The sequence below is a fragment of the Arthrobotrys flagrans genome (assembly GCF_004000055.1).
Source record: "Arthrobotrys flagrans strain CBS H-5679 chromosome Unknown unitig_15, whole genome shotgun sequence".
Lineage (NCBI taxonomy): Eukaryota > Fungi > Ascomycota > Orbiliomycetes > Orbiliales > Orbiliaceae > Arthrobotrys > Arthrobotrys flagrans.
Window position 1 is genome coordinate 3,545,528 of NW_027137545.1, and position 24,166 is coordinate 3,569,693.

A 24,166-nucleotide genomic window follows, 5' to 3' on the forward strand; every position below is an offset into this window, starting at 1 on the left:
TTGATGGAGATGGCATATTTGGATGCACCTCAATTCACGTATTATTAGTTTTCTCTGTCAAGTGCCCTATTTGGAAGTGGTGGGAGAGTTTTCAGTAAAAGCGGTGAGAAGTGAGATGGGTTCGAAAATAGATTCTCCTGCCCACGGTCATGGTGTCACTGTAAGGCCATTGGCTCCACTAACAAGAGGCGTTATCCAAGCCGCCTGTAACCTCTGGAGTGGTTCTGTGAATGCAACGGTGAATGGACGTGTGATTGCTGTTCCGAGCAGGAAACCGCGTCTCTCCGGCAGAAATGCCATTGACTGGTAGATTGAGTCCAATATATCCGCATTATATTGGTGCTCTCGACATTATTTACAGGTGGCGGGTAAGCTTTGATGATTAATGAACATCAATTACGGACATCAATACTTCTTCGAAAAGAATACATATGGAATGGCTATGCAAAACACTCCGGTATTTTGCCAGTGCTCAGGCACAATGCGGACTGAAACGTGACGTGCCTAATTGAGCTGTGGACGAAAAGGCCCGAACCCGAGAATTCGAAGCTAGATTAACATCGACCGCTGGCAGTTGAGAGTGTTTAATTGGCGATCGCCATAGACGGCTCAAGTGAATCCGCCCTGGCGAAGGAATTTTCGTCGCCGCCGTGAGACCTTCAATGTTGCAATTTATTCCGCATTAAGGTCCGTGCGAACCGTGAAGTTTTTTTTTTCCCTCTTCTGTCTGGATTCTCGAAGGAATTCCGGTTGCTGTTCGATTTTCCAACACCCACGGATCGGAACTCGCATTGCCCTGCTTAGCGCCAGGTTTGTGATTGTTAATGCTCTTAGTATCAGCTCCATAGCGGAGTTGCATGCCCTGTCTTCGAATCCGTCCGTCGAAGGAGCATGTACACAAGCGCTGCAATCAGTTTGCCAACAACAGGCAGAAGAGTTAAGCCTCTCATTTCGGCTGGACATGTCCTTGTTGGTGTCCTTCTTTTCCTGTAGACGCGAAAGCATACTTCACAAATCGATGCATCTACAACACCAAGCATCGCACCAGGCAGATCATCGCAAGTCGGGGTATCCATTGCTGTCAGGTCAGTTCTGTTAAGAACAGGGGAGCAGTGTGATATCACGCTAATTTCCTGGATGTGGAAATTGCCATGATAAGGTTTCCTGGGCCTCTCAAGTCGCGGAATTCGAGAACGAGAAAAGGGAGGGCGATCGGACTCAGAGTTGCGCACTGTCGCACCACCTGGCCACGTGCCAGGGGTAGCCTTCGATTGGGCCTTCTGGAAACATTTCCGTGGCCGGGGAGAGGTCGCTCTTGCAAGTCGTAGCTGGTGTTTCAGCGATGCCGTTGTTTGCCATTCCTTTCCCGTGCAGCTGTATACGTACATGCTGCATGAGTTAGTCATTCTATAATAGGTCTCTGTTATAGCATAGAGTACCTGGGGATAATGTTCGACGGTGGACGAGATGAGGTTGAAAGCGGTCGCGTGTTGGGTGGCGGATGATCGAACATGCTGGAAACACACGCCGCCAAACACCTACTAGCCACCACCTTAGCTTAGCAAGCACCGCACTCGATGATATCAGTCAAGATCCTGTATAAATTCCACTTTCTCTTGATATCGAACCGCGCCGTGATATCTCTGCATGCATACGCAAACGCATACACAAACTGCCGTTCACTCGTTCGCATCAAATTACCGCCGACAAACCTGCAGTTTAGCTTAGCTTGGCTTTGCCTGGAGCTCAGCTAGACGTTACAGACTCATGGCCCGCAAAGCAGCGACGCCGACCCCTCCCCCCCTCGCCTGGTCCTCAACCTTCCACCTCTCCCCATCACCTCCCCCAGCATCCCTAACCGGCGACAAACTACTTTTGCCGCAAGCCGCCCTCGAAAACTTGCTCGAAGCGGCCTCGCAATCCGCAACAACAACAACAACATCCCACGACCCAGCGTCGTGGGATTACGTATCCCCTCATGAAGCTCTATCCAGGCGCAACGAAGCTCGTCAGCAGCTACCCCACCCTCTTACATTCCGCGTTACAAATCTCGTAACCGGAAGGGTTGCATACGCGGGCATTCGAGAGTTCTCGGCGGAGGAAGGACAAGTCGTTCTCAGCACCTTTTTGAGAGAAGGATTGGCGCTGCCTACTATCACGCAGCAGCGGCAGGGGGAAGGCGATGCTGAGCTACTGGAAGCTAGGATCAAAGTCGAAGCTGTGAACGTTCCAAAGGGAACTTTTGCCCGACTACGCCCCCTGGACGCCGGGTATGAAGAGGACTGGAAGCCAATCTTAGAAAACCATCTGCAAAAGAACTTCACAACATTGGCGGTTAATAATATCCTAGCTATACCACGGCTGTCACATCAACCCGGGAAGGACTTCAAATTTCTAATAGACCGGGTAAAACCCGAAGGGGCGGAAGCAATCTGCATCGTCGATACGGACTTGGAAGTCGATATCGAACCTCTAAATGAAGAACAAGCGAAGGAATCGTTACGACAGCGGGAGTTACGCAAAAAGGCTGAATCAAGTTCCGGCGGTCAAATAAACATCGACGGCCCAAAGGAAGGGACGATATCAGACGGTAACGTTGTCCGGTTTAACTTGAAAACATGGGACCGTTCAAAACCGATATCAATAAACGTACCGGAAGAAAATGTCGACATTTTAGTTTCAACGGATACGATTCAAGGGTATCCAAGGCTAGAAGAGTGGACGTGGGCTAGATTCGATGGCTCAAAACCTATTGTGATCCTCCCGGATGATCCGGTCATCATCTCCGCGAAGGAGGTTAGGATCTCGCTTCGAGTCTACGAACAGAGCCTCATCGACTCGAACTCCAAAAAACCGATGCCCCTTCCGACAAAATTCCTCCTCTCCATAACTCAGACAATCCACCGAAATGACAACGAAGACGAAGAAATGGCAGACGCAAACGCGGACAGCGAAATCTGCTCCAACTGCAAACGCTCAATCCCCAAACGCTCCATGATGCTCCACCAAAACTTCTGCTTCCGTAATAACATCCTCTGTCCGCACGGCTGCGGTCAAGTCTTCAAGAGAGGCACGGAAACAGATCACTGGCATTGCACGGAATGCAAAGCATTCGGTCTGAACACCCCAGACCGTAGCACCTACGACAAACACATGGACGTCGCCCACACATCTCGCAGATGTACATCCTGCGATTACAGCGCGGGCTCCCTCTCCGAACTGGCAACCCACAAAACCACAATCTGCCCCAACAAACTCATCCTCTGCCGTTTCTGCCACCTCGTCGTCCCTCAAGAGGAGGATACAAACTTCACAGCCGCGATAACGGGACTGGCCCCGCACGAAACCGGCTGCGGCGGTAGAACCACGAACTGCCATATCTGCGAGCGGATAGTCCAACTGAAGAATATGGAAGTACATTTGAAAAACCACGATCTTGAACGGAAATCACAGCCGTTACCCAGAGTTTGCAGGAACGTAAATTGCGCAAGGACGACAGCGGATAACAACCTGGGGCTGTGTTCCGTGTGCTTCGGGCCGCTTTACTCATCGGCGTACGATCCAACGGGCCAAGCATTAGCAAGGCGGGTGGAGCTGCGGTACCTAACTCAACTGCTAAAGGGTTGTGGGAAGAGCTGGTGTACGAACGAAATGTGCAAAACCGGCAGGGCTAATAGAAAACCACCGCTGCCAACCATTCCGTCGAAGGAAGCCACGGCCCTCGTGAAGCCGTTGGTAACGAAGGAAGGGTTGCGAGGAGGATATACGTCTCACCCGCTACACTTCTGTGTCGACGAAACGATCTCGAAGAGGAAGCATCTGGCGGAGATGTTGAGCTTCACGGAGGATTCACAGGGGAGGAACGGATGGGCGATCGAATGGTGTATCAAAGCGGTGGAGGTGGTTGCTCTCGAGGCGGCCGATGAATTGGAGACGATGAATAAAGCGAGGGAATGGTTGGAGAAGTTTGCGGTGAAGAGGGACGAGTAGACTGCAGCGTATCATTCCATTCTTTTTATTTCCTGCTTTCCATTGGGGGGTTCGGCATTTGATGGCGTTTTATATTTCAGAAGTTGGGCAGTTCGGGTGGGTATTAGAAGCCTGGAGGGTCATTGTTACCACGAGCCAGCCATGCGAAAGATTTATTGTATCAATTCAATGTTTATATCAAACATAATTTTCCACCAAGCTTCCAAACTCGGACCCGACAAGGGTTGTCAACCGCAGTCCAATCAAAACCCGTAAAATCGTCTCGCACTTCCGTTTTCGGCCGTACAAAAATATCACAGCTCCAACGCGCACACCCTCGATGCGATGTCCTGCGAATCTGCAACATCAAGAGTAATAACAACATGAGGATCCCATCTTCCCATTCCATCGTCTCCGAATCCTGCATCGAAAAGCTTCATCATCGCAATACCTTCCTCCGCAAACTAGGTACTTGGTACTTGAACACGTTCGATTACGGCTACATGACCACCCTCTCCCGGGACTTCAACCCTCAAATCCTTCCCCTCCCAGGGGGGTAAATGGTACTTGTAGGAGTTGTTTCTTGTTCAGTCGGTGTGGGGTTTATTACCGAGATTGGAGTTCATCGCCCTGGAAGGATGATAACTTTTTTTTTTTTGTTTCTCGCTGGTCATCAAAATAGGTGACATGAACAAAGAATACAAAACTCGCATGCCGATATGGAGAACGATAATAAAGAAATCCCAGCCCACCGTGATACCCATCGCTGATACTACGCCATGCTGCCGGATAAACCAAAAACCAACCGATATGCACAAATAAACATCCCCCGAAATAACCTTTTTCCCTTTCAAGCGATATCCCACTTGCAAAGCCACGAGGTAGACCAGCTATTCGCGCCCCTCTTGTTCTTCCACTGATCGATCGTGAGTCGTCCCTTCGCGCTCTGATCGTTAAATACCGTCAGCGCTGACAAATTGACCGCCGAACCCGAACCACCGGTCGTCATATCCGCTACGAACCCGCCCCGTCCGTCCGGCATCATAACTTGCTCGTCTTCTTTCCGCCCATTGTTGATCAACAAAATCCAGTCATCGGTAGCCCCCTTGTGCTCGCACGGACCTGCGATCCTAAATCTATACCGCGTGTGCGGTCGTAGGACCTTCACTCCGGGCTCCACGGTATCCCGACCGTAATCGTAGTCCGGCTCCGAAAACGTGGCGTAAAGCCTGGGACCTTCCTCCGTAAACCAGTACTCCCGGAAGGTGATCGGCTGTGCGCAAAACTGCTGATCCGGATTCTCGGGGAAATGGCTCTTTCTGAACTCCTCGTTGGTGTTTGTGAAGTGATGAGGCGAGAAAACCTGCTTGTACTCCGTGCCGCAGAGATACCCTGCTCCCCAACAGGGGTCGATGGTTTGCCAGACACCGTTGTCGATTCTAACTGCGTTCCAAGCATGGCCGCCAGGGGACGGGGGCATCGCTTTTGCGTTGGGACCGTCCCAACCGTAACCTTTACCGTGCCCACCGATCACGATGGCTTCCAAGCCGGAATACATGGCCATGGCGGCGAAGAGGCCGGCGAATCCTTCACAGACGGCCAGACCGGTACGGAGGGTGCTGGCCGGAGTCGATCGCTGGACGTTGTTGTTGAAGAAGGCTTCGACATCATATCTGACGTTGTGGTGTAGCCACGTAAAGAGCACTGCGTTTGAAAGTTAGCATGTTTTACGAATATGATAGGAATGTGCGTATTTACCTCGTGCCTTATCCGTATCCGAACCAAAGTTCCTGGTTAGATCGAGGGCAAGACGCTGGACATCGTCATAGGCGTGCCTTGGGAATCTGGCAGCATGGGCATCAACATGCGAGAAATCTCGGCATTTCAGGCATGCGGTGTTGATGCTGTGGTGGCTCGACGGCATAAATGTGCCGGGTCTCGCAGCCGGGAGGGGTGGCGGACCTGGCTTTGTGCCCGTATTGACGGTAGGAGCGCTGACCGCTGGACGGCTAGCGATAGGAACCGGGGGAGGTCTGGTCTCGGGTTGCGGTGTCCGGGGCGGAGAGGGAAGTTTGCCATGTTGACCACCGAATCCCATGGACAGGATGTTCCTACGTGGTGGCAGCGGTGCCACCACCGCTGTCGGTTCCTCCGTTTGCTGCAAATGTACGGGTTCGATCGATGGTTGGGAAGGAGTTCGTTTGGGCAGAGGTGGAATAGGCAAGGTGGCCGTCGGGAGAGGTCTCAAACTGGGGAGAGACTTTCGAGGAGGAAGCGAAGGCCGAGCGTTTGGAGGTGGTAGAACTGGAGGTGTCTCGGTGGTTTCAGGCCGTGCAGGTAGCTGTATCGGGCGACTGGGACCTATACTGGGACGTCTCGTCTCCTCCTTCGGTGTCCCCCATGAGTTCTTGGGAACGGGAGGGGGGATTACGGGAGGAGGTAAGCTTCGACCTTGACCACCCGGTTTTGGGGTTGGAGCGGTGGGTTTTTTCTTGAGCAAACTATATGCATAAGATTCCGGCTTCGGTTTCGGAGCCGGTCGAGGAGGTAGACGAGGGGGGAGCTGAGGAGGGGCAGCCTGGTGGGTGGTGGTGAGATTGTTACTATTCTGCCTCGAAGGCAGAGGCGGAGCGTACGGTGGAGGGGATGAGGGAGGAATCGGGTGGTGATGCTGGTCGTCCATCCGCCCGTAGTTTCTTTCCTCGAGCTTCGAGGTCGGAGATATAGCCTCGGCCTCTGCAGGTGATTGAGGATCGAGAGGAGATGTAGCACTTGGCTTGCGAGGTGGAGCGGATGGTGGTGGAGGGGGTGGTGGTTTCTTTCGAGGTTGATTCTCAGAGTCCTCGGTTCGCAGTCCGACTGGTGGAGCGGATGGCAGCCGAACCATGTGGGATGGCCCACCCGTGCGGATGTGGCCCAATTCGAGGCGGTTCTTGAGCGAGGCAACGGACGACGGCGAGTCCATTATTATAACCTATCCAAGCGGTAACTAAACGGTAAGCGGATGCTGAGAGAAAGACAGTCGGATGCAACGAAGGGAGAGAAGAAAGAGAGAAGCGGGACCAGCCCCTCTTGCTATATATAACGAGTGATGCCGGTGATGATGATTGGGGTGAATGGAAGAAGAGGCTCGGCAGTGCAAAGAATCCAAATAAAGCTGCGACAGGATCCAACACCAACAAACAACACAGACGAGACTGTCTGTGCCACCTTCAGACAGCCTATCACCATGATACCTGTCTTCTACACCATAACCTTCAATTGAGATATAAACAGTCTCGCGCACAGGAATACGCTAAAAAGAATAATCTCGCGCACAGGGATACACTAAATGGCAAGCCACCGAATTCAATGTTCGCACGGCCGTCCCATTTCCGTTTAGGCTCTGATATAACGACGTGTAAAGTTTGACATGCATCATAGGAACCAATCGGATCCAGAATCAACCGCAGCTTTGGACGCCATTTTGCGCCCTCAACCGTATGCTATACCGCATAATGCCGTATCGTCACGTCGAAGAGAAAAAATTCACTCGGATGGCGGGTTTTAGGGAAAAGGAGCCAACCGTGGCGGTTTCTGTTCCCATTCCTATTTAATAGGGGTGTTCTTCCCTTCTGTTCAGTTCGTCCCGAATATCCTTTTGTTCTACAATATAGTTGGATCGTAATTAGAAGATAATATGAAAATGAAGAGTGTGGTATTTTTGGTGGCTTCGACGGCAGCTTCCGTGTCTGCCTCGGTCGTCCTGCCCCGGGCTGCCTGCAATGCCGACAATTGTCTTCGAGGTAATCACAATTACCATTCTTTCTTTTATTCTATTTCATCGGATAGTAAGGATCAGGCTGACATATGAATAGGTGTTCGGGCGACCCAGCGTGGCGACCAAGGCCTCAACGACTGTCTCTCCTACTGGAGAACAACCTACACACCCCCAGTGTCGTATGTTATATCATATCCATGATGGGGTATAAGAGATGCTGACGGATGCAAAGAACGGAATACACAACCGTCACCATCCCAACGACGACAACCTCCACGGACGGCCTCACCCTCACGACCACCGTCCCGGCAACCCTCACCACTTCCACCCCGACAACCCTCACGGAAACCGTCCCGACGACCTTCACCGAAACGATAACACTCAATAATTTCATCCAACCCCTCAAACGTGACTGCGTCGTCCAGCACGGTAACACAATCCCAACCTACGCCTCCTTGTGCTCAGGCACAATCCGCTACTCAAGCGCCTGCTCCTGCATCGGAGTCTCCACGATCTCCACGGTCACCGCTCCCATCCCGATAACCACCTCAACCATCACGGAAACATCTACGATAACACTCACCACCTCGATCACCATCGAAACGGAAACTTCAACAACGACAGACGCAACTCTCACCCTCCCTTCGATCTCAAAGACGACCGTCACCGGCGGCCCAACCGAGACCGTCACCGCCTTCGCCCTCCAAATCGTCAGCCCGCCGTATTATGCAAACCAATACCTAAAAACGTACGAATACTTGGGCCCTACAGCCATAGGCCTCAGAGCAACCCCGAACCAAAACGAAGCCAGTGTCATTTACTTCCATCCGAACAATGGCAACAAAATCAGCATAAGGACAACTTACCCCCCGGGTATCCTATGGGGCTGTTCCCTCCGCCCTCCGAGTCAAAATGGCATGGCATTCCGTGCCGAAGCCGATACGAATCCTACCTGGGAAAGCTGGCTTTGTACTATCGGTGCCGACCCCGGTAGAGCTTTCACTTGCAATAACATCTTCGGATGGAATACCTTTGCCGTTACTTCCGGTGGCTCCCTCGGCTTCATTGAGAATGCCGCTGCCGTTACCCCTGGTTGGACCGTCATCACTCTCAAAGCTATACCCGTATAGTCTACATATCCACCCAAGTCGTCCATGTATACTCAAGTAGGTACCAAGTATGGATATCTTGAGCATTTGGTAATAATTACGTTTATTCATTTATTTCTCATCCATCTTCCATTATCAGTCATCCATCATAATAGTTTTGATATAGACAAAAAAGAAACAGACGCCATTTCTAATGCAATGATGTTTCCAAAATGCCCTTCTAAGCATGCAAAGGGAAAAAATAAAAATAAAAAATAAAAATAAAAAATGGGGGAAAATCAAAAGAAAAACAGTGACAAGCACAGTCATTCGCGCATACAGTGCATGTAATATGTCCCTCATAATAAGGAAAGGAAGAAAAATGGCGCGGGTGTGTATATAAACTAGAAAGGCAGAGGGGAAAACGCCGTTATAAATCATACTTGACCTCTCTTCTCAATTTCTTCATCTTGTACCGGGCTGGGTGGAACAACCGTCGTGCCCTTATCGTCTAAATCCAAAACGGACAAAGATTGCATCGGAGTACGACGGTCAATTCCAAGTCCCTTCTCTCGTCCTTCGACCGCAGTAACGGTGGACCCGCTTTCGTTGTTTTGATGAGCATCGGCCACACCCTCAACGACACCGTCGACACCGTTTTCCGAATTGGAATCTTCGATGTCACCGGGTTTTTCGTGACCTTGCCGTCCAACCTTCACGAACAGACAAAGGATCGTAGCGATTGCCGTTGCGGCGGTTGCAAACCAAAAGGCGGATTGATAAGTCCGGACCGTGAAATCCTCGGCGCTTTCACCCGCATGGGGACCGCGGTTGGCAACCGAATTGGCAACTGCTGCACCGGCACCCAGACCGATAGTGTTAGCCAGAGCGATAACGGTATTGAAGACGGCGCCAGCGGTAGATTTGAGATTATTTGGGACAGATTCCGAGACGAAAAGATTGGAAACCATGTAGACGAGGTCGGCACCGATAACCGAAAGACACAAAGAAGGGAAAGCCATAGCCCAATAAGAAACATTCGCAGGTTGGAGAGCAAACAGCAAAGTGGAACCGGTGAAAGAAACCATGCCGACGATCAAAAGGAGTTTTCCAGGTCTACACACGGTATAACCGGTTTAGCAAGGTCATGCCGAGAAGAGTTATCAACAAAGACGAATCACTTACATGATGTGTAGGGTATAAGCGGCGAAAGCGTTAACAATGAAGCCTCCAATGACTTGCGGTAGGTAGCGAGCTGTAGTCACCAACGGGGAAACCTTGTTGATCTCTTGGAACCAAAGTGTGCTCCAGAACATCAGAACTCCAGTGAAGTTGATGAATCCGAGTGTAACAATGACCATTACCAATCCGAGATTAGGGTACTTCCAAATAGACAACGGCATGAGCGGCTGGACGCCGGACTCATCACCTTTACGACCAACATACCACTGCCATCCCAAGAATGCGAAAACGAGTGCGACTCCGATGATAAGACAGGACAAAATTTCAGGAGAAGTCCATCCGCTGGATGCCTTGGATGCCGAAGTGAGGGAGAAGACAAAGAGAGCGAACCCAGCAGTAACAAGAAAGGCTCCGATGAAATCGACTTGTTTAAGGAGGGTCGAGATGGGTTGCTGGACGACGACGGCCTGGGACTGCTGGATGCCACTCATCTGATTACCTCGAAGCTCCTGCTTTTGGGCATGCTCGAGAAGCTCTCGGTCGGATGGGACAAAGAACCAGGTAAGGATCGTGATGGCAGTGTACAAGATCGCCAGGAACCAGACATTAGCTTGCCATGAGAGGAACTCGGTTGCAATACCACCAGTGACAATACCTATCGATATCAACACAATCGTCAGCATGCGGCTTCCTCAGCTGGACCTGGTGATAGAAGGGAATCAAGCCTACCAAAGACGTAGCCGAGAGGTTGAAAGCCGCCGAGGACGGCGAATGCCTTGTTCTTTCTCGTCCCCCGTTGATACGTAGACCCTAGAATTCCAACACAAGCAGGAATAGCTCCGGCCTGGAAGAAACATCACCCTTGTTAGTTTCGCGGAACATGCCCGGGTCGTCTTGATCGAACTCACAGTTCCTACATAGGCAGGCAGTATGTTAGCTTGACTCCTTCATCTGATACATCAGCTTGGATTTATAGGGAAGTACTAACCAATTCCGGCCAGGCCACGAAAGATGTCGAACAGGATGTGACTTTTGGCAAAACCAGCAGCGAGATTCCAGAGAGCAAACCATCCGTAGCTGAGGAACAGCATACGTTTTCGACCGACGATGTCCTGTTTTGTTGAGAATTGTTTAGCAGACATTCCTTGAAATACACACGATGTCGCACACATCTGGCAAGAGGAATGGACTTACCGAGAGAGAGCCGCAGAGCAGAAGGAACGAACCAGCGGTCAAAGTACCAGAAGCAATGATCCACGTCAAATCCCCTGGGAATTATCAGACATGCCCTTCGGTTTCCCTACGTCAGAAAGAGCACTAACCTCCATCGATGTTGTAGTATTTTCCGATTTTAGGGAGAGCCACCTGGAGAGAACCTGCCCCGATGTTAGCTTTTGACTTTTTGTTTTAAGAAAAAAATATAATAGTAATAATAATAATAATTAATTGAAAGAAAGAAAGGTGAAACATACCGGACCCGAGACTTGAAGTCGCAACGGAAGAACACAAAGTCAGAACGCAGATGATTTCTCTCGCCGTCGAAGGAAAGACTTCTGGTCGTTGCCGGCCGGCCATTGTTGTTACTGCTGGGAGCCGAAGCTTAGCGTGCGGGTAGGTCAGGGAAGGTTGTTTTTAGGTAGGTGAAAGGGAGGAGAGGAAGAAGAAAGAAAAGAAGAAAAAAATTCCGACTGGCGACAGCTCAGATATGGAACACTTCTAGCTACTATGGGTTCGAATTCATAACTTCCACTGATCAGATTACCAAAATCCCCTATAGAAAAGGGCAGATCCAAGAGTTAGAGGAATTTAGCAGGGTCTTATATTGACCCCGATCCATCAATGGGAACTTTTTTTTTTTCTTCCTTGGAGCATACTTTTAAAGTAACGGCAAAGGGAACCCGTCGAAGACCTTGTGCGGCGGCGACGAACCCCATTTGAAAAACGCCACAACATTTAGGAGTACGATACTAGGTTGGTCTCTATGTCATTACTTAATAATGATTAGAAACCCAAACCGGCTGCAAGAACAAATGTGACTAGCTGGATCCATGCCAGATATTAGGGCTTCAATTGCAACATCGGTCTTCCGGTTCCTGGTGGGGAATCCTGCGGAGCTAGGACCAGTCTGCAGTGGTTTTAGACGAGGGGGTTCCTTTTTTTCGGACGTCCGGTGTGCGTGCGTGCTGGGCATGCTTGATCGCTTCCAACAGTCATCACCAGCATCCGAAACCGTCTGCCGAATTTCGAACATGACCCATCCTCGTTATAACTAACGAAAATTTGTTAGTTGGAAAAGTCTCTTCTGAGCTGGACCTGCATAAGCGCTGTTTCAAAAACCCAACAGAACTACAGTCCCAATTGCAACCTTGAACTGGTAGCTCTTCATGTTGGTCATCTCAACTTTTATACAACGCTTTAAACCCCCCCTCAGACGAATAGCTTAATCGATCATATGGACGACAGGATCAAAAACATCTAGGCATCGTAACTTCCAATGGCCACAAGCAGTGGGAATGGAAAAATATATATATATATCGGGAAACAAAGCCGGGCTTGCAATGCTCGCTTCGGAGAGAAGCAAGGGGGCTCCACCCATCAGACGCCTCCGAGGTTGGTTTTGAACCGTTTACGACCTGTATACGTCGGCCTTGGTAAACAGACTTGGTTACCAGACCACCTGGTATTTAATCTCTATCCCCCCGTACTTGCATCAATAGCTTGTCCACCTGATTCACATAAAATTTGTGTTTCGGCCCGGGATCTCGAGTACAGCTTCAAGCTAGGGCATCGACTAAAACAGGCGACATGCGATATTCCACACATCTTACAAGATCTCAAGACAGCTTGAATCTTGACAGTGTTCAAACATGCAAGTACACGTAGCTACCCGTCGAGCTCCCGTGGCCCAGAACACTTTCGAGCACTTTTATTGTCAAGGGTTTGATCTTGACAGGAGGGAAAACAAGCCATACCCTGCGCCTGCAGTTCTTCGGCTTCCCGGGTTTTCGGGTGTGACAAGACATGGATATTTCACTTGATATAGCGATCTATTATATTGCTTCGCTGAGAAATACGAGATGGGTGCGATTCGATTTATGGGACAAACACCCATCGAAATCTCCGGGGTACCCCTTCCTTGTCACGTCGTACATACCGGTAAGGAAGGGTTTTTACAGATACTGGAGGAACTCTGGGAAAAATATTTCGGAGAGTGGATTTTTGGGAATTTCAAAGGAATAGAGAATAGAACGGAATAGCAAAGATCTCTGATTCTCAGGCAGCACCTGGTCTTAGTTAATACTCAGACAGGTAGCCATGCCATGCTCGCTATTCGTTTACTTGGATGATAGTAATTGAGACGCACTTGCCGCGAACAGCATAGCTAAGTACCCTTAAATCTATAAACCGGACCCGTGCACACGGCTATACATACTTGGCCAAGTATTAGGGAAATTGTATTGCACAATATAACGCCTGTCCCGTGAGCACGGGGCTCTCCGCTTGATGATAACTACCCGTGAGGTTGGATAACTATAGATGGCCCCGAACGGCCCTGCATACATAAGTCTAAATATAAACCACGGAGATATCCTCGGAATCTTCAAAACGGGGAGAATTCCGGCGAAAGGGGCAATTGTTACTGTATCTTATAATAGAACGAACTGAGAATTTCAAATGCATCACTATCGCACCTTTACCATTATTTATGAATAACTGGAAATGAAAATTGTAGTATCACATTTTCCTATTACGTCTCATATTCTTAAAGGATAACTTGCCCTTTCCTTTCATATAAAAATGAAAAAACCAAAATGCCGATGTCACAAACAATGCCTGTACCTAGGTATTAACTTTGTATCGTAAACCAGCCTGCGCACTTAACGCCAGAACTCCGAGCCTGTTGTTTTGTTTTGTTTTGTTCCAATCCAATTAAGAAAAGAAGTCATCCGCTGAAACTTTAGGCACTGATCCCCAACTGCTTCAATAATTCCTTCCCAAGGGGCGTCGCGGAAGCCGGATTTTGCCCTGTCGTAACCGTCCCGTCGTCATCAGTTCATGTAAAAACCCAACATGATATCATAACAGTCTTCAAACATAAATATCACTTACCGGTAATGAGTCTCCCACCTCTCCCGACGGCAACATGTGCCGCCCAAGGCACGTCCGCCTTTTCGAACTTCCCGTGGCTGGCTTTATCCAAAGCGTCTTCAAGCAAGAATGGCATAGCCTCGCTTAGCCCGACCGTATCTTCCTCATAGTTGGAAAAGCCAGTAACGGGTTGGTTTTGGAGAATGTGTTCGCCGTCTGTGAGCTTTACGTTGACAAAAACGGCTGGGCCGTGGCAGACGGCACTGTGAGGTTTTCGTTGGAGTTATGTTACTTCTCTTCTCCTTTCAAAAAAGGAGAGAAATGGCACGTGCGAGGGGGTTTGTTTACCTGATGATCTTGCCCTTTTCGTAAAATTCCTTGATTAAGGCTTGGGATGTCGCATCGATGGCGAGATCGAACATGGCTGAGATTCGATCGATGGCTGTTAGTCCAAGAAGCTTATATCAAAGAATTCAACTGCCTACGTCCGTGTCCACCAACATAGAAGAGCTGTGGTAAGATAGTTACGTTAGCTTTAATAACCCAGTAACGGAAATCATCGAAAACAATTACGCGGGTACTAACAGCATCGAACAAATTCGCCTTTCCTAAGAACTTGAACAACATCTCCGTATTTGTCCAGAGTTCCTCTTTCTCGGCCAAAAACTTCTGCGACAGCGGGTCATCCTTGAAAGCTTCGATGGAGCTAGGATCAAGTGGCGATGGACCACCCCTCGGTGATGCGACTGTAAAAGTAGCGTGTGGCTAACGGACGTGATAACATTAAGATCCTGTCAGTGTCTCTTCTTCCGCGACCGTACATGTTTTCGTGTAACTCATGTTTATCGGCGAAGGGCGGAAGTACCTCAAGCACGTAATATGGGTGTGCGAATTCGGGCTGCGTAGTTTCGAGTCAGTCATGACATCCAAAGTACCCCTCGATTGAAACCCCGCAGTAACCGATCAAGACCACATACAAGATACCACCCCGTTTTCTTCCCAGTATTTCCCAAGCGCTCATGGGAAGAAAGCACGACCAACACTTTTATCGTGCTAGGCTTTGTTGTAGTTTCCGTAGTAGTTTCTGTTGGAGCCGCCGCAGCAGTGGCCGCAGCAGTTACAGCGGTGGTGGCCATTGTTGTGGTTTTTTGCAAGCAGCGCGCCTTAAGGTTTCCCCTCTGTGATGTAGAAAAATTAAAGTTGAACTGGATTGGATTTACTCCTCACTGAGGGATTACAAAATTGTTTAATAGTAGAAACTTTTAGCCTCCGCCCTCGGGTTTAAAATTATAGCGCAAAGCTAGGATATGTTGTCATGCAGGTGTGTTCCCCGCAGTGGAATGCACTGTTAGCTGTCGCTTGTGGCATAGCCGTTGAAATCCATACGTCATTCCTTTAAGTCCTTAGTCTAGTCAAAAACTCGTGCGACATAAATCATCCCACCGGATTTTGGCTATGAGGGTTTTAAGGCGTTGAATCATATCATCTATCCTTGAGATAAGCCTGCACGAGGCTTTCTGTTTAAAGTTACTAACTTCTTTTGCTTCGACGCAATCAATGCACCCGCTGTACACATGTATTCGAGTCTAAGACCCAAATTACCTAGGATTCATGATTTCATTACGCTGAAATATAAGGAATACATGCTGTATGCTTATGCACGCCCCCCAGAACTCCTCCGTCAGATATTTTTTTTAAAAAAGTGTATGGATGATATACTTTGAACTAGACTGCCAAGGCCTGTACAGTACCGTTGCACCGTGCATGAGACCGTAATTACCCCTCTATATCTTCATCTTCTTCTCCGTCGTCTACAGTCACCAACCCCGCCGTTGGTATGCTCGAATCAATGGCCTTAAAGTCGTCTTCTGAGAATAGCCACTCTCGATGCGGTAGACCGCATGCCTCAAGAATATCGTTTCGATCAAGGTATACCACTGACCAATCATCGAATACCATCCAAAGCCCTTGCTCTGGGACTCTGTTCCTGTATTCAAACCAGCGTAGGAATGCATGGCCATGACGATGGTCACATGCTTCAGTCGGACGACCAAGATAGTGCTCAAGTGACTTGTCCGGTCTATATGAACCTCGTGAGCTGGAGGCTATACCTTCGTCTTCAAGTTCGGACGTATAGCCTCTAATCGTAGGCCTTTTCTCGTTTAGGTCCCATATAAATGTCCGTCCAGCTCGTATGGCGGCAAAAAATCTGCCATCTGGCGTGATGGAAAAATCGTGCCAAAAGTCAAGCACCTGATTTGGGGTTGAGCACCACCATCCAGCTCTTTCTTTGAACTTGTTCCACTTGGTACCCTTCAAGGCCTGCTTTTGCCCAGACTGCCCGTTGGTGTCTGTGTCCCAATAGAAATCATCCAAGACTATGAATGGTTCACGATCGGATTCTTGATCGAGGTTCCAGACCCAGTTGCAATAGTCGTGGCTTCCGGTTATGATTTTGGCTGGTGGGTGCTCTGGGTTCTCATGGGAATCATATTCCAACAGGGTAAGTTTATCATCATGGACTCGAGTCCCTCGATGGACTGCCTTTGTATCATCGTACAGTGCAGTTAGCTTCTCGAGTCGGATCTGCTTGTACTCCTCGCCCATATCGGTGTGCCGAAAGTCCCACTCGAACGCTGGGAGGTTAAAGCAGCGAACTACATCTTGTGTTCGAAGGTCGATGACATAGAGTTGCCGTTTATCGTTAACGATCCGCTTAATAACAGAGTTACTATTCCAGCGGAGGAGGATTGCTGCATATGATTTTGAGAGGGCGATTTGACAGACAGCTGGCTCGAGTGTCCTCCCGTCCTTTGTCTTTTCGGGAGCCATTTTGAAGTCATGACACCAAAGAAGCTCGCTGCGATAGTTTCCTACATAGGTGTGAGGGTTAATTGAATCTGCACCAGATGTTGCTTTAATGCAGTAAACCATGCTATCTTCCTCTGGATCCAGAAATGGTGCCGTCGGGTCCGCAAAGTTTTGCTTGAACAGTGTAAAACAGAGATATTCACCCCACGAAGCACATCTTGCGATTCTTGCCTTTTCGTCCCCGAGGACCTCGGGTACACATGATAGATCCCAGCGTAGCACGTCCTGGAAGGTCCGATCGAGACGGCTACTCTGGGAGGATGATGGACCAGTCACGGAGCTGAGCCTACTTGTTCCAATTTTGACAATACCGAATCGGTCGTTTTTGACTTCGAGAACATCTGCTGGAAATAGGCCTCGACGGCTCCGAATAAGATCTGATCGAAGGGCCTCTCCACGAGTAAACACACCACTTTTGTCAACCGAGGCATATAATTCGCCTCCATTCAGTCCCATTGCTATTGTATATCGTTCAGTTGCAGCATCCCAAGAGATGTCAAAAAGATCTGGCCCGGGCTGCCGGCACAGCATGATGAGACTTCGGTGTCGGTACGAAGACTCATGACTTCTGCTCAGCTCGGCCTGGTAATCTTTCCATGTAATGGCAGGGTTGCAACCGGCCTTTGTTCCAAAACTCTCCACCCCTCTTCTCCTTGTATCGACATAGTGAATCGTACAAGTCAAGAAGTTTCTCCATGATGTTTGGTTTATAGGCAGGAAGCCCTGGATAAGGTCCAAGCTATCAGGTAAAACCTTTGGGTAATAGGTCAAGTGATAATAAAGCCTTGCAGCTGGCCGCCAAAATCGTGCATCCCACTCTTTCAACCTAACAAACTTCCTCAGTTTCTGACAGGTACTCGCTAGCGAGTTGAGCATCCTACTAGGATAGAAGGCTTCGTCTTTGTTTTGAGGGGTCTCATAGCGGTTGTTGTGATTATCCATGTTTAATATAGCAACAATGTCAAAGATACTATCATCACGGTGAGGTATCGTGTCAAGAGTCCATCGACGGACAGATCCTTGTGCGAAAGCAGTTTTTGATAAGAAGGTTTGCTCTCCAGGTGGGGGTGATTCGATAACGAAGACGATAATGTTGGCCAGTAGCTCCGAAGGCAAGTCGAGAAGCTTGACTCTTTGCCCAGGCGTATGCATCTTAGCAGGATGCGAAGCTTTTCTGGCGATTTTGATGCGAGAGAAGGGGTATCTGGACTCTGAATCAGGGTCACAAGATTGGAGGTATGTTCTTTTCCGCTTAGTGACTGGATTGGACCTTTCTGGGGACGAAAAGCTATGCCTCCGTGGCAGCCCAATGGTGGTCGTATATAAAGCCTGCCTAGGCTTGATTCCATCATATGCATCCATTGGTCCAGTTCGCAAATCAACTTCGGGATCGTTGGCCGCTATAGGCCCCGATAAAGGCTCTATCCCATTTGTATCCTGGCAATGACCGTTCCTACGGTTACTATATGGGGGGTCACTTCGTGTGATATATTGAGAGTTCGAGAACCTCGATAGACGAGCTTGCTCGTGCTTGGGCATTTCTCCATCCATGGTTCAATAGCCGACGTTCTACTATTCATAGTACTTAGTAAGCCCTTAGTAGTTGCTCATCCGGGCCGACAGCCATGTGGTTTAGCATACGCTCCGCTGGGGTGTGTAGGTGTGTAGTAATCACGCAAATCGGTATAATCTGGGCTAGGACCCTGCCCAGCGGGGCTTTACTGGAAGCCGGAAGAATTCGAATTGGGACTAGGAATCATGAGAGGGCTTTAAGTACTAGTTACATATGTTACCCCGCTCCCGCGATCAGGACATACATTACCCAGCTGAAGCCACCAATATACGAGATACGAGGTCCGGATTTGGGGGTACCCAGGTCTCGAAGTGCAGGGGATTTGACTTCGGATGCTGAAACCGGGAATTAATTAGTGTTTTTTTAGTTTGGGAAAAGAGGCTGGATAGGTGAAATCCATGGTTCGATGCTGGATAAACACCTACGGAGGAATTTGGGTTATTATAAGATCTTTACATAATATAAAAATGGAGGATCTGTGCATGAGCTGAATAGGTGTTGCAGCACTGATGCTTTTAATTTTCTCGGCAATATGTTAGGCTCGTCTTGGCGTGCATCATCATGGTAGTCTAGGCTCCGTGTTCGAGCTCACTTCAGGTTGATTGATAACGTTTCTAGGACCATTTTTTACCCGAGGTTCAAATACACCCGCAAAGCTTATTATTGTTCGCAGACGGGATTATGTAGCCGTGGCATATCTAACAAGCCACGCTCTTTCCAGTATGAAGATCTAGAAATACCATCGACGCCGACACCCCCCTGTAAGAACGCCATTGTACAAATGAAATATGGGATGACATGTGGGGTTCATGCAAGACCCCAGTCTTCAAGCCTTTCGCCGGCGGAAACGATCCATTGAATCCGCCTTTGTCTTGATACTTTTACGACAATTAGCGCCTCTTTGATCTGATGTCTGGAGAAACCCCACATACGGCGGGCCTCGCCTGCGACCTGTTTTTCGCCTAAGATTTCTCGTCTCATATGCTCCTCAAAAGCATCGATGATATTGGAGTCTTGCTCAGATAAAACCAAATGTCCTTCGTTGTTCCTCGGGAAGGTTTCCAGGATCCTTCGCCTTCTTTCCATAGCTTCCTCGGCTGACTCCTCCGGATGCAATTTAGCCATTGAACGTTTGCTTCTTTTTACCAATTTGGTATTAGGGTACATCAAGTTTGTTAAAACTGCCCAATAATGATTGGACCATGATCTGGAAACAACCAAGGGCATATGGGTTCCGTCGTTCAGCCTTCCGGCATGAGGTCGGAATGGCTCGACGATAATCTCATTCTCGAGCAATCTGTGGGTGGATTCTTGTTGGGGAGCGTCGGGTTCGGGCCGTTCCATGGAGCTCGAATTAAGGGAGAAGCTTCCGCCCACAACATCTTCGTGCCATCGTACAGATCTCCCTTCATCATCGAATGCATCCGAAGTCACCGGCCGCGCCACTAGGACTTCTTTTGGAGGAGGAGGAGCAGCAACTGCGGCCCGGATATTTGGAGTGGATTTTTTAATTTCTACCCTCTTTTTACCGGCAGATTTTGCTGGTGGGAGAAGATGTTCCGGAAGGATATTCCCAAATCCTCCTCCTTCTTCTGCAGGTTCAATGATACCAGACCGTGATTTTTTAGCCGGTGTTTGCCTTCTCCTGTCTATACTTTGAGCGGGTTTCTTATGTGCAAAGTAGACGGTGGATTCTTCATAGGTCCCAGGCACAATCTTATCAGGCTCAGTTTGCAGAAATCTTCTGAAACTCGATGCTTCATCTCTAGGGCCAGGGAGTGAAGCTTCATTTGCTTTTGTAGCATTGTTTGTAAGCTCGCGAAATCTTTCAATAACCTTAGAGCTCCTAGCAGGTGGTTCTGCTAGAGCGTTGACTGTTGGTTTCGATGAGAGTCGCAAACTTCTTCGTCTTCGAGACCCAGGCTTCAGAGAGAGAGAAGCGGTTTCTTCCGTGACGCCGTCCTCGACAGCTTCTTCTTCAACGGCTGTAGTGTGTAAGGAGCTCGTTGCGATAGGGCCTTCGTCTTGGCGAGGGCGGGGTTCTACAGACGGTTCTAAGAATGGAGTCGATTCTTCGACGTGATGATCCTCTATTTCTGGCGTCGGCCGTGGAGTAGTTAAGCCTACTGGGGCTTCTATAGATGTCGTGTGTCTGGGGGCTATCATTGAGAAACCTTCGCTCGCCATGATTGAAAGATCATTTTGATCATCCAAGGGGAGCTCTGAAAGCATTCCGTTTCGGCCTAAGGTCTGTGAAATTGGTGAGCTTGGGGGTGATGGCATATGGAACGTGTCCTCGATAGGGGTTTGTGGACGAGCTTGTTCGATGTCTGTGCCGTTCTAGCACCGGGTTAGTATGTCTAGCCCAAATGCTTTGGCACGTTCATCCTTACCTGGTGTATGTTGTCCCCTTGGACATCCTTCCTACTTCCATTACCACGGCGAACTACCCCTGCTGCCACTTCGGCCAAATTATTTATCGATTTCCTGGGCCGACCACGTCCTCTCTTAGGTGTCGTCGTAGTCGATGGTTGCGCGATCTCTGACTCCAATATAGACAGATCGACCTCTTTCGCCTTTTTACGGGCCGGAGTTGCTTTCCTTTTAGGTGGTTTCTGCTTCGGCTCGGATCCTTTCAAGGGTACGATGACGGTGTTCAGGGTCTTGGAGACTTCCGATAATGGCCTCTTAGGCGTAACCGGTGGTCGAGCTGGTGTCGGATCGGCTGCAAAGATCCCACTGATATTGTCGAGACCCAGCGAATCCTCGCTCATGGCGGTATCTTCTCTCGCCTTGCGGGGAGGTATCTCGGGTTTCGAGACAGGTTTCGAGACGAGTCGGGATCTTGAAGCCTTTGGCTTTCGGATCTGGTTCGTCAGGGATTCTTCAGCGGCGAGGTCGAGGAACATGTCGTTATCCGGTTCGGCTTCTACCGTCACCTTGAGTCTCCAGGGACTCGAATTAGATAGAGAAAGATTGGTGGAAGAAACCATCTTGGAGGGGCTAGATGGTGCAGCCATTGGGCAGGTAGGTGATGTGGGAGGCCTATCGTCGCGAATATTCGGACGACTAAGGTCGGGAACGTTAGCTGGGTCGAAGTTATTTGAAACCAGACGGCCTATGGGGCTTTTTCGGAAGGGGTGGTCGATGATAAGGTTGGTGGTGAAGCCGGAGGTTTCTTTGTAGATGGTGTCGAAGGTAAGGATGGAGATGCTCGTTGTGGTGTTGTGAGATTTGTTATGTTCTGGTTGGTGGTTGCCCCAGCGACACTTGGCCTCGGCATATGGCTTCCATTGTCGACAGTCCACCCGCATCAATTTGATATCGGCATCTACATCAAACAAGTACAGGAATGAGACAATCCTATCGACATCAAAGCGACATTCATGTCGAATGCAATGTAATCATGCCACCCGCCCGCATGCTGCAGTCGGGTTTGAGGTCGTGCCTTCGCTCTGAATCTTGGCCCACATCCCCGCATCCATCCATCTTTAACTAGCTCCTGCCGCCTTAGTCAGGAATTATGGAGCTTCTGGTGCCAAAATCTCACAAGACTACAGATGACGAATGTCAAGGACTCAGTTCAGACTCTTGATGACATCCATCGATTCCAGTGCTCCCCAACAGAGGCCTTGGTGTGCGTATGTAAGCCGTTAGCCGGAACAGCCTTGACGACCCTAGTTCAGAAACATTATTATTATCAGAAAGTACTAAGGCCCCAGTAATGACTACAACAGGCCGGAAGTTCGCTCTTAATGCAATGCCTTTGGTGTGCCGTGTCTGAATTGCGAAGCTCTTAGAGCCAAGCTAGATCAGTTAACCAGTTACGAACGAGGGATTGTCAGCTTATGCATGGTGCATGTCAAATAATGTTACAATGTATCGCATATGGTGCATACTGGCCCTTTCCGCTACTTGTTAGCTCGTGGGAATGCATGCTAATCATGCATGCCAGGTTCAGCCAGAGCAAGCTTTGACCAACCTAGGCTGGTTATTGGAGCCGTTTGTGTATCTCCCCGCTACTTAAAGACGCCGGGAATCCTCATCAATGGAAGTGGTTCAGTACCTAGATATTCAGTGGGAGGCTATTAACTTGGACGCCTACTTCACCTTTGTATGCTGATATATAGGGCTGCTATCCTTGAGCAGTTAAATTATCTCAAAAAAGATTCTACAAATCATATCATCCACATTCCTTTCATCAACTCATAACGATTGAACTCCATTATGGCGGACATTCAAACCCCGACTCCCCTAAAACGAGGCGAATGGAAGCACCCTGAAGTCACAGATTTGCGAGGACCCTGTCCTATTATCAACTCCCTCGCGAATCATGGGTTCATTGCAAGAGATGGTCGCAATATTACTGCTGACGATATCATGAAAGCATTCCAAGAAGAACTCGGTTTAGGCCCAGACGTTGCCTTCGGCCTTACAAAGCCACCATTTACACTTCATACTAGGGAGGGCGAAAGTCAGGGAGCTGAAGACAGGGGAGAAACACCACAAGGGTATTTCCATGGATTCTTTAACAAGATCCCCGGACTTCCCACGATAAATTCCGAATCTAGAATCGGATTGCGAGACCCAGGCCAAGTCAACGAAAAGGGTGAACCAGTACTCAACCTTGACCAGCTGAACCGTCACGGCGCTGTGGAACACGACGTATCGCTTGTACGAAGAGACTTTGCGCAAGGAGATAATACAACAATTCAATCGGATCTCTTGCATGACCTTTTGGCTTCTGCTTCTGACGACGGGAAAGGCGGAAAGATATTCACTATCCAAGATTTCGCCCAGTTTCGAAATAGACGCCTAGAGCAACAAAAACGAGAAAACTCGAAGCTCAATTTCGGCCTCCGTGAGGCAATTATAGCTTTCGGAGAGGTCGCCCTTGTTATGTCCGTTTGGGGCGCGAAGTCCGTCACAGAGTATGACAGAGTCCCATTCGAGTATGTCAAGGCGATATTTGAAGAAGAGAGATTCCCTTATCGAGAAGGATGGGAGAAGCGGAACGTCCCGCTTACGCTGCCAGAATTCATTGCGAATTCAACTTATCTACAGGCCTCCGCTTTGTACGACTATACCATCGGCAGATTTTGGCATCGTTAAGCCCTCGAATGCTTTTGAAAATAACGGTAGAAAGTGGTATCAACGAGACCAGTAGAGCGTTTGTGAGAATTCGAAGAGATACTCTGATGCTCTAGGAGGCCAAACAACACATGTATTCCCAAAAATACCACGCTCTTAGGGTAGTCAAGTCAGTGCAGCGGCTATTAGCTCAAATTAATTTACACTTGGCCTCTCAATATTCTCATCCCCCATATACTTTTGGCAATATCCCGTGCCTTTGCATTGCCGACAAAATTAACATCATAGAGGGCCCCAAGGTCTTGCACGGCTTCACCCACTGTCATATATGCCAACACTGTCCGCTTCATTAGATTTCGTCGATAGTTTGAGTATTCTCCCTCAATCCAGTTTATATACCGCCCTTGGCTACCACGGCCCAGTACATCATTTGTATCAATTGTAAGATCCGGCCCCCGTGACAATAAGAAATTATACGGGAGCATACCATACCAAATATCTGGCACTCTTAGAAGTATACTCGGGATCCCATGATCCCAATTC

The 24,166-nt window shown here is 49.0% G+C and overlaps 7 protein-coding genes across 8 annotated transcripts; 3 read left to right on the top strand and 4 right to left on the bottom strand.

Moving 5' to 3' along the window:
* Nucleotides 1–1,767: 1,767 nt before the first annotated feature.
* On the top strand, nt 1,768–3,990 carry DFL_000911 (uncharacterized protein; the record flags this gene model as incomplete). Its single annotated transcript, XM_067638943.1, has 1 exon — nt 1,768–3,990. The coding sequence occupies one exon, from the start codon at nt 1,768–1,770 to the stop codon at nt 3,988–3,990; it is 2,223 nt and encodes a 740-aa protein (XP_067495468.1).
* An 829-nt stretch (nt 3,991–4,819) lies between these two features.
* On the bottom strand, nt 4,820–6,934 carry DFL_000912 (uncharacterized protein; the record flags this gene model as incomplete). Its single annotated transcript, XM_067638956.1, has 2 exons — nt 4,820–5,673; nt 5,728–6,934. 2 exons carry the CDS (start codon nt 6,932–6,934, stop codon nt 4,820–4,822), a joined length of 2,061 nt encoding a protein of 686 aa, XP_067495469.1.
* Nucleotides 6,935–7,654: 720 nt separating this feature from the next.
* Nucleotides 7,655–8,859, top strand: DFL_000913 (uncharacterized protein; the record flags this gene model as incomplete). Its single annotated transcript, XM_067638968.1, has 3 exons — nt 7,655–7,754; nt 7,827–7,908; nt 7,962–8,859. The coding sequence occupies 3 exons, from the start codon at nt 7,655–7,657 to the stop codon at nt 8,857–8,859; spliced, it is 1,080 nt and encodes a 359-aa protein (XP_067495470.1).
* A 395-nt stretch (nt 8,860–9,254) lies between these two features.
* On the bottom strand, nt 9,255–11,574 carry DFL_000914 (uncharacterized protein; the record flags this gene model as incomplete). The annotated part of the gene is made up of 8 exons (XM_067638980.1): nt 9,255–9,933; nt 10,003–10,654; nt 10,729–10,843; nt 10,908–10,912; nt 10,988–11,111; nt 11,194–11,267; nt 11,322–11,375; nt 11,472–11,574. 8 exons carry the CDS (start codon nt 11,572–11,574, stop codon nt 9,255–9,257), a joined length of 1,806 nt encoding a protein of 601 aa, XP_067495471.1.
* A 2,383-nt stretch (nt 11,575–13,957) lies between these two features.
* On the bottom strand, nt 13,958–15,224 carry DFL_000915 (uncharacterized protein; the record flags this gene model as incomplete). The annotated part of the gene is made up of 7 exons (XM_067638991.1): nt 13,958–14,025; nt 14,110–14,351; nt 14,437–14,512; nt 14,574–14,598; nt 14,674–14,853; nt 14,954–14,986; nt 15,066–15,224. The coding sequence occupies 7 exons, from the start codon at nt 15,222–15,224 to the stop codon at nt 13,958–13,960; spliced, it is 783 nt and encodes a 260-aa protein (XP_067495472.1).
* Nucleotides 15,225–15,864: 640 nt separating this feature from the next.
* On the bottom strand, nt 15,865–21,846 carry DFL_000916 (uncharacterized protein; the record flags this gene model as incomplete). 2 transcript variants are annotated; one of them, XM_067639002.1, is made up of 7 exons in its annotated part: nt 15,865–18,359; nt 18,467–18,531; nt 18,601–18,606; nt 18,682–18,708; nt 18,777–18,867; nt 19,465–20,782; nt 20,926–21,846. In XM_067639002.1, 7 exons carry the CDS (start codon nt 21,844–21,846, stop codon nt 15,865–15,867), a joined length of 4,923 nt encoding a protein of 1,640 aa, XP_067495473.1. The 2 variants fall into 2 exon arrangements, with proteins under 2 accessions (XP_067495473.1, XP_067495474.1); XM_067639003.1 differs by having other exon boundaries at nt 19,465–20,872.
* Nucleotides 21,847–22,759: 913 nt separating this feature from the next.
* On the top strand, nt 22,760–23,644 carry DFL_000917 (uncharacterized protein; the record flags this gene model as incomplete). Its single annotated transcript, XM_067639014.1, has 1 exon — nt 22,760–23,644. One exon carries the CDS (start codon nt 22,760–22,762, stop codon nt 23,642–23,644), a length of 885 nt encoding a protein of 294 aa, XP_067495475.1.
* Between the last annotated feature and the right edge of the window lie 522 nt (nt 23,645–24,166).